General features: G+C 41.5%; 1 protein-coding gene across 1 annotated transcript in view; it reads right to left on the bottom strand.

Annotated features, from left to right (window-relative positions):
• LOC119488138 (inactive N-acetylated-alpha-linked acidic dipeptidase-like protein 2) overlaps positions 1 to 15,325 on the bottom strand; it is a 341,328-nt gene that overhangs the window by 134,032 nt on the left and 191,971 nt on the right. The window contains 1 exon segment of the mRNA XM_037769477.1: positions 382 to 528. Coding sequence (XP_037625405.1) covers positions 382 to 528 — 147 coding nt within the window.

Raw genomic sequence — 15,325 nt, 5'->3', positions numbered from 1 at the left:
TTAGGAGCGCTAAACATTCACACGCACATTTGGGACACTCAGACATGTAGACTGTGGTATGTCATAGTTGTGCTTAATATTTTTGGTATCCCTTAAAATTGCATGTGGGCCCAGCTGCACCATTTTAAATGGTCTAGAACAGCCAGTGCCAATTAAGGGGCTAACTATAAACAAGTGATGGCCCATGGCAAACCCAGTAGTTTATCCAAATAAAGCCGACCACAGCTGAGAAACAGGGTGTGACTGTGTCTTGCAGTGATCACATATTAGCATAAAATTCAAGTGAGGTAACGAGAGGCTTCGTCAGAAATAGGGAAGACCATCAATAGGCAAAATGAGAGCAGTGGAAGTAAAAACAAAGTGGTGTTTTGGCTTGCGTACCTCTTCTGCTTTGGTCTGCTGGAAGGCAAACTCCATGGTGGGCACAGCCAGTTGGTTGGCAAAGAAATTCGCATCTCCAGGCAACTGCAGCGAGCTGACGTTGGGTCCGGGGCAGTTCCCGCCACGAATGCAACTCAGCAACTGTCTCTAACAGGAGAGAGCGGAAGATGAAGGGAAAGAAAAACACAGGGTTTAGTTTAGAGTGAAAAGGGACCGAGATTAATGAGTTGCTGCCATGTTAATGATAATTAGTTAAAGCAGCAGTGGAGCAAATATGATTAAAAAAAGTTATTTTTATATAACGGTCACTATATCCTGACAGTATGAGACAGGTAATCTGAAAAAAATCCTGTCCCTCAGTGTCCTCCGGTGTCCTTTGGTGCTCCTAACGGCATCTGCAAGATTTCACAGACCGGAGAAAAACAAGCAGTAAGAGCTGATCTGGAGCCTGCCGTCTCTGAGCTGCTGTCAATCACTCATCACTCAGCCACGTTTGGATGAGTTGAGGATATACCTAGCACAGCCAATAGGAACCTTTTCTCTCTGAAATGACCTGTGATTGGCCAAAGTCTCCCGTCACGGGCTAGATTTTCTAAAGCCTGAAAACAGAGCCATGAGAAGGAGCAGAAGTCTAGTTATCTCTCAGAACACTTGAATTACAATATGCTGGAAGCTTATTCTGCCTACCCATTTCTTTTTGTCTTTTTAGGGGTCGTACAGGGGGTCTTTAGGGGGAGATAGCAGGTCAACAGTAGATGTCACATAGAAGTGGTGTACATCATTTGCAAGCTGGGAACCACAAGATTAATTTGAGATGCAGCTCAGCACTGGTTGTGTCAAGTACCCAGCAAAATGTCCCCTCCCTCACTGTCTCAGACTGACAATTTGGACCACAGCATTGGCCAGATTACAATCTGATTCAAGTTACTGTTCCCCCCCTCACCTATCTCCACCCAGGAGATGAGAGGGATTAAAGCACAGCAACATGATGTCGGTGACACATTCACTCCTTCCGTTCTTACCTTTCACAATAAAAGTCCAAGACGCATACACTGCATACATGTTTGAGTATATCACATTTTCATGTTTATTCGTCACGCCTGCGACGTATAAAGACCTTAATATATGCACAGTCTACATCCTGTAAGTCAGACTACTTAAATATTAACAAAGGGCCTTTAATTAATGACCCATAAATTATAGTATTCCATAAGTGACTCTCACAAAAGACACACTCGTATGTGTGATTTGGCTTACGTTTCTCTACGCTACGTTTGTGTTGTGCCAGTGAGTGAGAACGGGCTGGTTAAAAGCATCATTTCAGCCATTAAAAAATGCTCCAAGTTGTTTTGGATGCTGAAGCCAATCAGAACTGTCAGGGACAAAGCCTAAATTGTGCTAAATACAGTATAGAGCTGTGAGCGGGAGGGATGAGGTGAGGCCGCGGTTAACATTTGCCACGCAGCTAATTGCACAATTCAAGCTTTTGTCACAGTTCTCCGTGGCTAACATGTAGCTCGTCACCCGGGTCCACCCCTCTCTGGTGTTCTTCCTAATTGAAAGAACAACAAGGCTTGCTTTCCAGAAATTTGTTGAGACCAGAATGGTTAGTGGAAGGAAATAGAACGAAACCGTCAATCAATTACAGGCTTATCTCGACTGTCCACATCTGCTGAGCCTGCCCGAAGTCAACATGTTCGTCTGTCACATTGGATTTAATTAGAGTTTCCTTTTATCAAGGTCCGTCAAAGGGAGAGAGAGCTCTGGTGTCCAATCATTCCCGCCACTGTCACTGACACACTGTTGTCAACCTTTTTTCTATTTTAGTTTTTCTAAAGGCTGTTGCTCTCTGAACATTGACCGCCGCTGTGACACGTTTCCTCTCTAACCAAATGAAGGTCAGTCAATAAAACCTTTAACCTTGCCTCAACCTGCCAGCATGTACACTGGTGTCAAGATATTTCTCTTTTTTAATCTCACACTTTTCCATTTACTCCAACAACAACAACAACAACAACAAAAATGACAAAAACATTTACACGAGTATCAATATTCATGAAGGGCATTTCATTACCCACTTATGGCTAATTGTGGGAGTTAACAGGGTGGGAATAAATGCTTGTTCATGTGTGCACAATTTATACATTGATTGAGATTCATTAATAGGGAATTTACACACAGAGGACAGCCGATTAGTGTGGAGATTCAAGCAAGGAGCTGTATGTGAAGCCCGTTGTGTTTAAATCCACACACGGGGAATTATTGCTGGTTAATTTAGAGGGAAGTGGAATGCACTGGGTAATATGGGCTATAAAGCCTCATAGCATTCATAGCCACAATGGCTCAACAGAGGAAGAAAAAAACTAAACAACAAAAATGATTTGCTAGCTATGGATTCCAAATCCACAAAAAGAAAAGTCTTTCAGTAATTTAATAGTGCGTGGACAGATTTGACAACAAAAAAGTAATATTGACAGACGTTTTCAGAACAAGCACACTGCATTTCCATTTGAATAGCCAGCAGTAGCAGCTTCCAGCCGAATCTCCTGAGAGGTTTCTTCAATGTCCTGCCTCTCTTTTGGACTTGGGTCCTCACTGCATTAGACTTAATAGGCTGTGTTACCTTCATTATGAGGCTCAAATATGTTTTGCGGCTCCAGATGGAGTTCTTTCATTTTTTTGGAGCCAAAAAAGGTCTCTTTTGATAGTAAAGGTTGCTGACCCCTGCTCTAGACTATTGAGTCAAATAAATTAATTTGGCAACACTGGCAAAGTTTGAAGTGTGCCCTACTGGGCCACCTTGTGTGACTGATGAACTGTTATACATTACCATTTCAACAATGTGTGTCTGTATATCAGCCAATAAGAGACATTCACTTTTCTGGGCTGCACCACCTTGATGGTCTACCAAAAACTTCAAGCTACGGCTGGTAATCTTAAAAAAAACAGCAAGAGTACGCTAGATTTTAAAATGATCCAACCAAAGACCCAGCCCAGTGTTGCCAACTCATTTCCAATGAAAGTAACTAGCAGCACTAGCTCCAATAGTCCCTAAATCTAGCAAGAAAATCAAGCTAGCAGCTTGTGGAACAACCCTAAAACATAATTCTTCCGGCCACGGCTTCCGCCGGCATGAAATTATTTGCTCTGAAAGGAAATTTCTAAGTAAGGGGTTTATTTCACAACAGTGACCAGCTCGCTGTACATTATCCCACTTATTACATGGCTGCTTACAAAAGAAATCAGTAATTTTACACAAAAATGGTCCTCCAGAATCCGACATCAGGACTGCGTATATAGCACCAGTCTGTTATATGTGGCGTGCAATAAAGATATAACAGACGTAAAATGCTGTAATTGACCAATCAGAATCGAGTCAAAAAAGGCCATGTAATAACAATATGTAATGTTGACCATGTGGCCATAATAATAATCTAATTATGTCATAAATCACCAGATTTGAGAGTCAAATCTGACTCAAGCTGAAGTCATAATGACTCCAGTTCACACTATGCTGTTCAGCACAAAGAGGAAGACAAACAGCGTGTCCTCACCGCCAGCATGAGGAGCGCGTGTCGGCTGTGGAACCTGTTGTTTTTTATTTCGGCATCCATGCTAACAGGTTAGAGCAGCCACACAGCCCGCATGAACAGCGCAGCTCGGCTATGTGTCTTCTAGAAATTCGAGGTCTCGCCTATTTTTACTGCGGGCCGTGCGGTTCACAGCAGCAACAGACAGTGAAAGTGATCGTCTAACAGTATATTGACATCATACCAGCAGCATTACTACGGTTTCAATGTCTATATCTGTAGAATATGTCACAGACATGAAAAAAGTAAAGATTTATTTTTAAATCAACACTAATAATAAAATAAAAGCCCTCAAGCATTTTTTCTGCGGAAACAGAATTCCTTAATTTGTTAACACAAGGCTTTCATTCTGAAATATGTGCAGGACAGTGTTGTAGAACATGCGGTAACTTGCAGAGCTCCATGAATAAATAAAGTACAGGGTTTTAATTGTGGATTATTATTATTATTTACAAGTTATCACACGGTTCTTTTTCTGTCAAAAATAAATGTAAATGACATTTATAATGAAATGAAATGGCCATTATGAAAGGCAAACTCTATGTAGAAAGAAAGGGCCGACAGCAGCAGAAACGCAGCTGGTATGAATAACCGACGCGTGAGTCTCGCAGTAGTTCAGCGAGGCAGCCGCTAGGCGCCGCTCATGCGCCAAGTCTGTCCAGACCTTAACACATCATCGTGCCATTAGTGAAGCCTACATAAAAAACGGTAGACACAATGAAAGCAAAAACTGTAAAATTGTATGCAATACAATCAACGTATCCTCATACAATGTTTATGATATCTTATCGATCATGGTTTGGGGTAAGTAACTAGTGAAGTGACGTTACTTACTAACTACAGACATTAGGTTACAAGTCAGAATTGTGGATTCACACGGGACACAAACAGTGCTGAGTACACTGTGCAGCTGTTCCACAAGCATCCACCCACTGTACAGACTCACTTACTGGCTGAACCCAAGCTACAACTGCATGTCCTCACCTCTGTATTCGCAGGTTGTGCGTGCTACTGGAACGTTGCTGCTGAACCAATATATTGGATGAACTTCATTTGAACTTGATTTGCATGAATGCCTGTGATTAGAAAAGGCATACCACCACTGAGCAATCCAATTTGCGAGCAAGTATGCCATGAGTGAACAAGTTAAAACAATTTACAGTAGTTTCTCTCAGGGTCAGTGCTTCAGAAAAAACAATACAGTAGAGGCCCTCTAGATGAGGCCAGTCAAAGACCAAATTAGTGATTAATATACAAGGCTCTCTCTGTATATGTGGACTTTATTAAATGGGCCACAGCAGCAATGTGGAGCATCCTGGACACCTCCCTTTGGAGGTATTTTGGGCAAGTCCAATGGGGATGAGACCGCAGAGCGAATGCAGAACACGGTGGAGGGATTGCATAGACACATTTCTGAGTGACATCATCATAAGATATGCTTATATGCAGAGAGTAGATCAGAAACCAGAATGACATACATTTGACGGGAGAGATCGACATGAGGAATTCTTTATGTGGCATAATCTGCGTGGATCTGAAAAGTAATGGGTGGAAAATGTTCAATATCCAAAGAAAAAAACATCTCTTTCATTTCTGAGAACAAAACGAGCTATTTGCATCTAGCGATCATCGCCTGCAGTAACTGGAGGTACATCCACCTGACACGCATATACACCCCCTGCATTCCTACAGAGCTCTAAACGTAGAATCAACTCGGGCAGGGTAGTAGTGATATTTCTACGTGCTGATGTTTATTTATATATATATATAAATATATATATTTTCTAACACTAACCGTGTTTCTTGAACATATCTATAATTTCGCAGCATTTAGTTGCACTTTCCCCTAGGGCTTCTTTTTCCTTTTATTGTGCTCCCTTTCAGCTCCACCTTTTTCTCTTTCTTTGGTTCTCTCTTTCGCCACACTGCTCTGCCAATCAGCTGGCCAGGCCACCTGGAAGTCTTCTAGTGCTCCCGATGGCAAGTACTAGGGATGCACCGATACCCCTTTTTTCAGACCGAGTAAAAGTACAAGTACTTAAATTTGGGTACTCGCAAATACCGAGTACCGATACGAGTATTTCTCTGTGCTAAAAGACCCTCGTTAACAGCCAGCTGGAGGTTGTGAGCGACACACGGCAGGCTGGGGAGTCCCGCGTACGAGGCGGTGCGCCGCGATCGGTTCTAGGACGGCTTGTAAAGGCTCGGGGCGAAGGTGCTTCCCGGGGCCGTGGACAAAGTGTCACCGGGGTGGACTGTCCTTAGTGCGCCCCAACCGCGCCGTGCCCCCAGGGCGGGGCTTAACGCTTCAAAGGTAAGGAGTCAGCACTTTTCTTTATCTTCTTTCTTGTTTACTGAAATTCTTATTAATTATTAATGTACAATGTTTACAGAAACATTGCGTGCAATAGTCCTCCTTCTCTCACACACTGTAATTGTTTTTATCAAACAAAATATTCTGCTTCAATCCTATTTGTTGGCTTTTAGCCTTTCAAAAAACAACATTTACACTGCAGTAAAAAAAACACAAAGGGAGGTCGAGCAGCAATCAACAGCACCATAAATTTGATGAATTATACTGCTCTTGGTTTCCGTAAAATAAAGTGGATGATTGAATTGTGGAAAAGTTACTCAGCATATAATTGAGACCTGCTTTTATTCATCAAAATGTGTAACTGCACCCGGGTCCACATCCTGAGTAAAGAAACTTGATGTCTAAATTGGGGCTCGGCTTTTAATTGAAGTTTAACGGTAATTTCTGTGCACTGAAAATGTCCATATGTAAGCTATCTTGACAATGTGGCTATGTTTCCCACCACCCTGCTGAGCGCATCTACGATCTAAATGGGAAAATCTTCTATATCCCATCTGGCCTACAAATGTCTCAAGATCCCAGAGGAAGGGATGGATGACGTGGCTTAGGAGAAGGACGTCTGGGCTACTTCGGTTAATCTGCTAACCCTGGGACCCAGACCAGATAAGTGGCAGAAAATGAATGAATGATTGAAAAAATATCTGAAATCAAACAATGAATAACAGTATTCAATTATTACTATTGCACACTGATAGCTCAATGCTTCCTTTAATGGGCCTATATCGTAAAAAGTAGGATTTTCTTGTCTTTTATATTATAAAGCAGGTTGAAGTGCTATTTGAATACTGTGAAAGTATCGAAACGCTCAATCTATGGAGAAATACACACAGCCCGTATTCAGAAACTGTGCCTCTCTGTAATTTTGTGATGTCACAAATATACAATATTTAGACCATTTCACAGTTTTAAACGTAAACATTCTAAATGTGTCCCAGTTTATTTCCGGTTGCAGTGAATATGAATGATATCAGCTGACAGGAAGTAAACATGGACCCCAAGCTGTTGTCTAGCAACGCAATTCCATTGCAGTTCCGTTGAAATGCACTAAAACGGAGCGTTTCAGACTGAGGATAAATACAGGCATATTCAGGCTGACAGTATGAGGAAAATAAAGTTTTTTTTTAACATTACAGCATGTAAACATGTTCTAGTAAAAACACAAAATACAAGTATGAACCTGAAAATGAGCACGATGTGGGACCTTTAAATAGTTCATGTAGTATGTATTTTGCAGGGAAAATCATCAGGGATCCAAACTACATGAACAAATCCCTATTGACTTTGGGATTTGTTATCTTACGTTCACTATGCCAAGGAGGGGAAATGTTAGATTGCTGTCTTGGCTGAAATTCCAGCTTAACCTTGCACCCTTGTTTTCATCAAATGAAGATTTTAGAAAATATATAGCTGGTATTGAAAGAATGTAGGCGACCTGAGCTTATGGCATTTAGTCTTTAAAGGCTGTACAGTCTTTGAATTACAGCAATAAAGAAAACGAGTAAAAGAGAAAAATACCTCTACTTAAAGCACAAAGTATAGGGTTGTAGATAGAAATAGATCATTCCATCTGCTGGAGAGAAAAATTTAAAGTCAGGCTATGTACCTCTTCTCTCCTTCTCCTCACTTACAACCAGACACGGTGCATTAAAAGAGAGTGTCGGAGGGCGGAAAGAGAAACACAGACAGTTAAAATGAAAGTGGAGTCCTTTAGAGAGAGAATAATAAAAGACTGAGGTGTAAAAAAAAAGGGGGGGGTGCTATGGGAGGACAGAGAGAATAAGCAAGTGAGAGAGAGCAGAGAGAATGGATAATTTCAGCCTGTGGTGCCACACCAGGAATCAATATTTAATTTCTTTGTCTGCTATGATAAGGAGAGAGTGAAATCATTTTGAGATCTCGGCTTACCACTCAATCTACAAAATCATACGTGCTACACAGAATGGCTTGCCGGCTTTGGACGTTAAAGCTTGAAACTAGATGGGGTGGGTATTTTGAGGGTGATGTTAGAGTTAATATTTGTTTTTGGATTTCAGAATAAAAACATAATATAAAGACAAAGCCACGCATGCCCACGGGCCGAGACAACAACACACGGATGAGCTCGCTCGTAAAAAAAAACAATTTTTGAAAGAATCCGTGTTTTGTTTTCCTTGAGGTTTTAAACCGTTTTCTTTCAACCGTGTCCGCACCTTTTGTTAACATTCTATTTGCATGCCCGCCGTGGAATAAAATAATTTCTCTCATTTCCCACAAAAAAAAATAAAAAATCTGTGGCCCTTAACGTGTTGTACTCTCAGCATACATCATGACGCATCAAATAAGCGGAGGGTGGCGGAGAGTGTCGGTGTGCTGTACTTAGAATGCAACCCACAGCGACAACAAAGTGCCAAATGACAAAAACAACTTTGCATTATGTGTGTGATGATAATAATAATTCCGTTACGGACTCGTGGTCTTTGGAAAAGCCATTTGCAGCTGTTGAACTGAAAAGCATGTCCCAGCCATCTAGAAATGAGTGACTGGGATATTAAAGAGACAAAGAGATAGAGGGAGGGAGGGAGGGAGTGGGAAACACAAAGACACAGTTAGAGTGGATCCAAATAGTCTAAAGCTATAATCACTTTTACTTGACCTTAAAGGAAAGCCAGTCAAGGAAAGATGGCAACCATATAGTGGAGCGGATAGTGGAAAAATCATGCAAATAGTGATACAAGCACCAAATTTGGCATGGTGATAACAGAGGGGTCGCTCAGCAAATATGAACGATTGGCCACTTGAAAATCCAAGATGGCGGCCAATTTTAAGATGGCCGCCAAATTGACCTGCCGATAATGGTTTCTCTCATAGAAATTCATCTACTTGGTAAAGTAGGGGATCAGTAGTCCAAAGTTTCCTTCCCTGAAAGACCGGATAAGCAGTAATATGAGAAACTCCATATCCAACACCAGGTGCTTGAACTGGACCTGTGGACTCTCAAGCCTTAAAAACCAAAAAGCAAAGACTCAACGGACAGCCAGAAAGTAAGAAAAAACTTATTGTAGGATGTTAAAGCTGTAAAAATTAGATCAAGCATACCAGAAAACATATAACTCTACATCACACATTCAAATTGACCAAGTGCATGCATTTCCTAAAGAAATACATTCTCTGCGAGTAAATCTGACAGCCATCTTGAATAATGAAATTAAATTAAGAGGCTTTTTGATGTCTTGTTCCCCAATGCATGTAAATAGGCGTGGACAAAATATTAGAAACACCTTTCAATGACGCAATCTGATAAAACACAACCACGATGTAAAGCCACAAAAATGGCCGTACGGTTAAAGTGGAAATGAAGCAATCAACCAAGTTCAGCTGATTTACTGAATGCATTTCCACTTTTATCAACAATTATACAACAAACATGACAAATGTCAGCTTTTAAAAGAAAAAAGAGAAGCTGTGTTTTAGATTTCGTGGCATGAACGCCGCCATGTTGCAGAACTGTAGCCTGTTACGTCACAAGGTTGGTTGTCTTGTCTGAGCTCAACAGATACGACGGTAGAGACAGCGAAAGACGGAGACAGAGGAGCCACAGGACAGAAGAATACAAAAGAGAGGACACTATTGTGTTGTTCTTGGATGTAAATTTGAATTTTACAGTGTTATAGCCAAGGACAATACCAGGTGAGTCAAGCCACTCGGCTGTTCCACGTGCCGTCTGGGCTCTGGCCCATATAACGGCCAGATTTAACTATTGGTATGAGTCCATTATGGGTCCGATGTGGGCTGAGAATAGACAAATATAGACCAGTGCAGGCTTCAGGACTCAAGTCACAAAGTTGATATCAATAAACATAAATACTCAGATAATGTGTGTGTAACAAGCTCTGGGAGAGAGGATGGCAAATGATAAACTCATAATCTATAAACTCTGAGAATAAAATCAAGGAGGGTTAAAAGAGGAGATGTCACAGCTTCATATCGGGTCACATCACTGGCAACACGTGCAGTGAAATCTGGTCCGCACTTTCCAAAAGGCTCACTAGCTGGCACAGGACTGCTGTAACCCTCCAACATCGCAGCTCCAGTTACACTGCGCACGTATCATACCCCATAGCTCAAGGCCATGTCCCAACCTTCATTCAATAGCCTTGAATAAAATGAGGAAGTACTGCTCTCTGGGCAGAACTTCCTCATTTTATCGACAACTTCCTGTATGACATGAAATGAACTCAAAGGCTGCTATAACTGAAACTTTCCATGAAAGTCGGACACTGCACGCAACAGTTAAGAGTATATTCTGCGTGGAGCACGTGGCGCTGGAAATGATCTGTTGAGAACCAGTGGGGCATCCTTAAAAGGCCCTTCTATGAGGGTGGGTGGCAGTATACAACCATTTCTTGTTGCCAGTAGGTGGCGCTATCACCATAACTCAATAATGACACGTATATGCCATTATTGTGGGTGGCTGTGGCTCAGAGGGAAGAGCAGGTCGTCCACCAATTGGAAGGTCAGTCCTCCGATCACATGTCGATGTGTCCTTGAGCAAGATACTGAACCCCAAATAGCTCCTGAAGGCTGAGCCATCGGTGTGTGAATGAGTATTTAGATCAGATCCTGATGGGCAAAGTTGGCACCTTGCATGGCAGCCTCTGATATCAGTGTATGAATGGGTGAATGCTGACATGTAGTGTAAAGCGCGTTGAGCGGTCGGAAGACTATAAAAGAGCTATATACAGTAAATGCAAGTCCATTTACCATATGTCTTGAGGCGAGGACTCTTATAAAACATGTGAAGTTTGGGGCAGATTGGACAATGTATAGTCAATTTACAACAACTTCCTGTTTCCTGTAGGTGCCGCCACAACGCCGTTTCGCGAAAACACAAAAAACTTTGCAATTCTTCAACGTGAAGGTGTTGAGATTCTTCTTCCCGACTTTGAGATGGATCTCTTGAATCCTCTAGGAGGAGTATCGTAAAGTTCCATACCTGTAAAGTGATAAAATGGCGTCTTCTCACATGACCTATGACATCACCGTTCGAGCGATCAAAAATTCTTTCACTATTTAGCGTCAAATTAGTTTAAGGGTTATACCACCCAAATTTGACGCATTCCGATAAACTCTCTAGGAGGAGTATGTAAAAGTATGCATAAAATACATGAAAAACGCACGAAAATCTAAAAAATATTTAGTACGCTCTTGCAGATGTGAGCAATGACCTACTTGAATTTCGTAAAGATCGTAATGAAGTAAATTTTTTCGTGCTCGGGCCCTAATCATGATGATATCAGTGAAACAACCAATAATAACTCATATTGTACTGGATAATGTATCCCTCAAGGTAAGTGGGTAATGCATAATATACTGTAAAATATACAGCATATTATGCATTACCCACATGCTGTACAATGTCTTTTCACAATAACAGGAAAGGGATCCTCTGTGCTTTTCTATCTAGCACTTGATAAAATGATTGCTGAGTGGGTTAAAAATCAACCTTGCAGAAGATTGCCCACAGAGAAACAGTGCACTTAGGGAATAGGCATTGATTAATTCTAGCTAGGAACAATTATGTATATTCCAGGGCCATATAGGTTTTACACAAATTAGGCTATAAACTGTCTTCAATTCATATAGGGGTTGGGGGCCCGATAGCTCACCTGGTAAAGCGGGTGCCCAAGTACTAAGGCTGAGTCCTTAAAGCAGCGGCCTGGGTTACACTGTGGTTACACTGTGGCCACCCTGGGAACGTCAGGAGGGTGTGGCGGCTGCATGATTCACGTGTCGGGTGTTCACACCAGCTGTGTTTTTGCTGCGTTTCTGCTGCTGTCAGCCCTTTCTTTATACATAGAGTTTGCCCTTCGTAATGGCCATTTCATTTCATTATAAATGTAATTTATATTTATTTTAGACAGAGAACGGTTAAGAAACGTGTGGTAATTTGTAAATAATAGTAATAATCCACAATTAAAACCCCGTACTATATTCATTCATGGAGCTCTTCAAGTCACTGCATGTTCTACAACACTGGCCTACAAATGTTTCAGAATAAAAGCATCGTGTTAACAAATGAAGGAATTCTGTCCACAGAAAAAAACACTTCAGGGCTTTTATTTTGAAATGAAAGCAGGAAATGTTTATTTAAACCCCGTACTTTATTCATTCATGGAGCTCTGCAAGTCACTGCATTTTCCACAGCATTGTCCTGCACATATTTCAGAATAAAAACCTTGTGTTAACAAATGAAGGAATTCTGGCCACAGAAAAAAAGGCTTTATGGCTTTTATTTTGAAATGAAAGCAGCAAGTGTTGATTTAAAAATAAGTCTTTATTTTTTTTCATGTCTGTGACATTTTCTACAGATAGACATTGAAACTGTTGTAATGTTGCTGATATGATGTTAATATACAGTCAATAGATCACTTTCACTGTCTGCTGTTGCTGTGAACCGTGCGCGGCTCGCATCAAAAATAGGCGAGATATTGAATCTCTAGAAGAGACGCAGCTGACATGCAGCCACACTGCCCGCGTGTGTGGCCGCTCTAACCTGTTAACACGGACGCCGAAATAAAAAACAACAGTTAACGCAGCCGCCATGCGCTTCAGACGTTCCCAGTGTGGACGAGGCTTTAGAATTCAACCCGTGGTCCTTTGCTGCATGTCGTTCCGTCTCTCTTTCCCCCTTTCCTGTCTTTTCTTCATCTGCACTATTGAATACAGGCAAAAGAGTCCCTAAAAAAAATCTTCAAAAAAACACCTAGGGGCCATCTATTGATTCAAATTGATTTCAAGAAGTACCTCTGCCTATTAAAACAGTAGGTCTTAAAAGTTTCAAACTACTGTTGGGAAAAAATGCATCATACCACAGCAGCTGACGAATGTCACAGCCACAAGTAATGACAAGGCTCATTCTTCACCTGACACACATATTCATATTTGTTCCTCTACTTGTATTGTGTCGCTGTGATATGAAACTGTGATGGAATGGCCACGCTGATAGTCGTATAAATACTTTCTGAGGCCGATGCAGCTCCTCCTCGTGATTATGCATATTCATGGAGCCTGCCGCAGTCACACAATGCCTTTCCTGACAATACAAGAACTGTGGTAATTCAAACATATTGCCGACAGTGTACTATTTCAAACATTATGCTAAGTGTGCTGTCGAAACCATCTTGGATGGCTGCGTGGCCATAAAGTCAGAGACTCATTCTGGTGATTTATTGTGAGCTTCATTTCCGCTGGTTTTATGTGGGAAAACATATAAATTAGACATATAAATTTTACGTCCTGCATATTCCTTAATGTAGATGATGTTCATGTTTACCATATTACGGTACGATTCTGAAGGTGGCCTATTGTCGTCCCTTCTTCATGTTTGAAAGCCTGTCATGGTGTCATAAGTCCGTTAATATATCAGCCGTTATTTTTCCAGTCAGCCCCCATACTCTAGCACAGAGTACAAGGAGGAGGATTTGTCACAGTGAAAACAGAGTATGTTCAAAATACAACATATTGGAAACATGCAAAGATCTAAATACTTTGTGTGGATGATTTAAATCATGCACATTATTCTGGGGGAATAGCCTCTATGTGCGATTTTAGAACAGTTTCACCTGCATTTATTTATTTAATATGCAGGGATTTTCTAAAAGAAAAAAATGTAAAGACTGATACAAAAATAATCCTTCTCAATCATCACTTATGACCATTAGAAGTGTGTAATGGTATCTCTATCTGGAGAGACCCTGCCCTCTGCTCTCTTTTCTTCTTATGTTGCTGTGTTCGGGACGTTTCTGGGCTTCGGCAACAACAATTTATTTCCGGCAACTGTTATATATACCTTTAAAGGTCCCATTTTGTAAAAAGTGAGATTTTCATGTCTTTTATATTATAAAGCAGGTTTAAGTGCTTTGTAAATACAGTTAAACTATCAAAAAGCTCAATATACGGAGAAATATACACAGCCCGTTTTCATAAATTGTGCGTTTGAAACAAGCCGTTTCAACCGATATCTGTCCATTTGTGATGTCACAAATATACAATATTTAGACCATTACACAGTGTTAAATGTAAAACTTCTAAATGTGTCCCAGTTTATTTGCTGTTGCAGTGTATGTAAATAACATCAGCTGACAGGAAGTAAACATGGACCCGAGCCGTTGCCTAGCTACATGCGAGATTGGGAGCATTTCTGCTGCCTCCGCACGGCTTTCAACATGGCAATGGCTGAGGGTCATGTCTAGAAAGTAACCCACGAGTTGGGGAACTCTTGCGAGATGGCTTAAGGTTGGGTATTGACCTCAAATAGTTACGGGCAGGGTGGGTGATTTTGAGAAACTAGCCAGAGTACCCTAAATAAAAAAAAAATTATCCAGTTGATAAAACGAGCCCAGTGTTGACAACTCTTTTCCAATTAAAGTAGCAAGCAGCATTAGCTGCTAACTAGCTCCAAGAGTCCCTAAATCCAGAGAGAAAGTTGCCAAGTCGGCAACACTGACAGTCCGTCGCTTCAGGCCTCCCTCCAAAGCTACTGACCCCAAATTATCATTACGAACATTCTTTTGTGAACGACTGAGTGGACAGGCAGAGTGCATGCCGGTAGGCATGTAGTTAGACAGACAGGCAGACAGATAGGTAGGCAAGGTTAGGATAGATCACGGCAGCAAGTTTTTGCAGATTTCAGATCAGATTTTGCAATTTGCTGGTTACCTTCTAAATATGACCTGCTAACAGCGCTAACAGTGAAAACAATAGCAACAGTGATGACAGAGCTAACAGTGTTAACCTGGGGGGGAACCAGAGGGTGGATGCTACGCTTCTGCAACGGCATCGTTGGTCACGACGGATCAGCTGTAACCGCCGTATGAGAGCAGTGCAGAGTGGCGGCTGTGAGCTAGTCAGTGGGGCACGCTGACATGCACGAACATTCGCTAAAAGGCAAGTGCAGCCGGCCCGGCTATGTAAACAAAGCACAGAGAAGCTTGGATTACAG

This window comes from Sebastes umbrosus, chromosome 5 (assembly GCF_015220745.1).
Source record: "Sebastes umbrosus isolate fSebUmb1 chromosome 5, fSebUmb1.pri, whole genome shotgun sequence".
NCBI lineage: Eukaryota > Metazoa > Chordata > Actinopteri > Perciformes > Sebastidae > Sebastes > Sebastes umbrosus.
The sequence above is the reverse complement of the archived record's forward strand: the minus strand, read 5'-3'. Positions and strand labels throughout refer to the sequence as shown.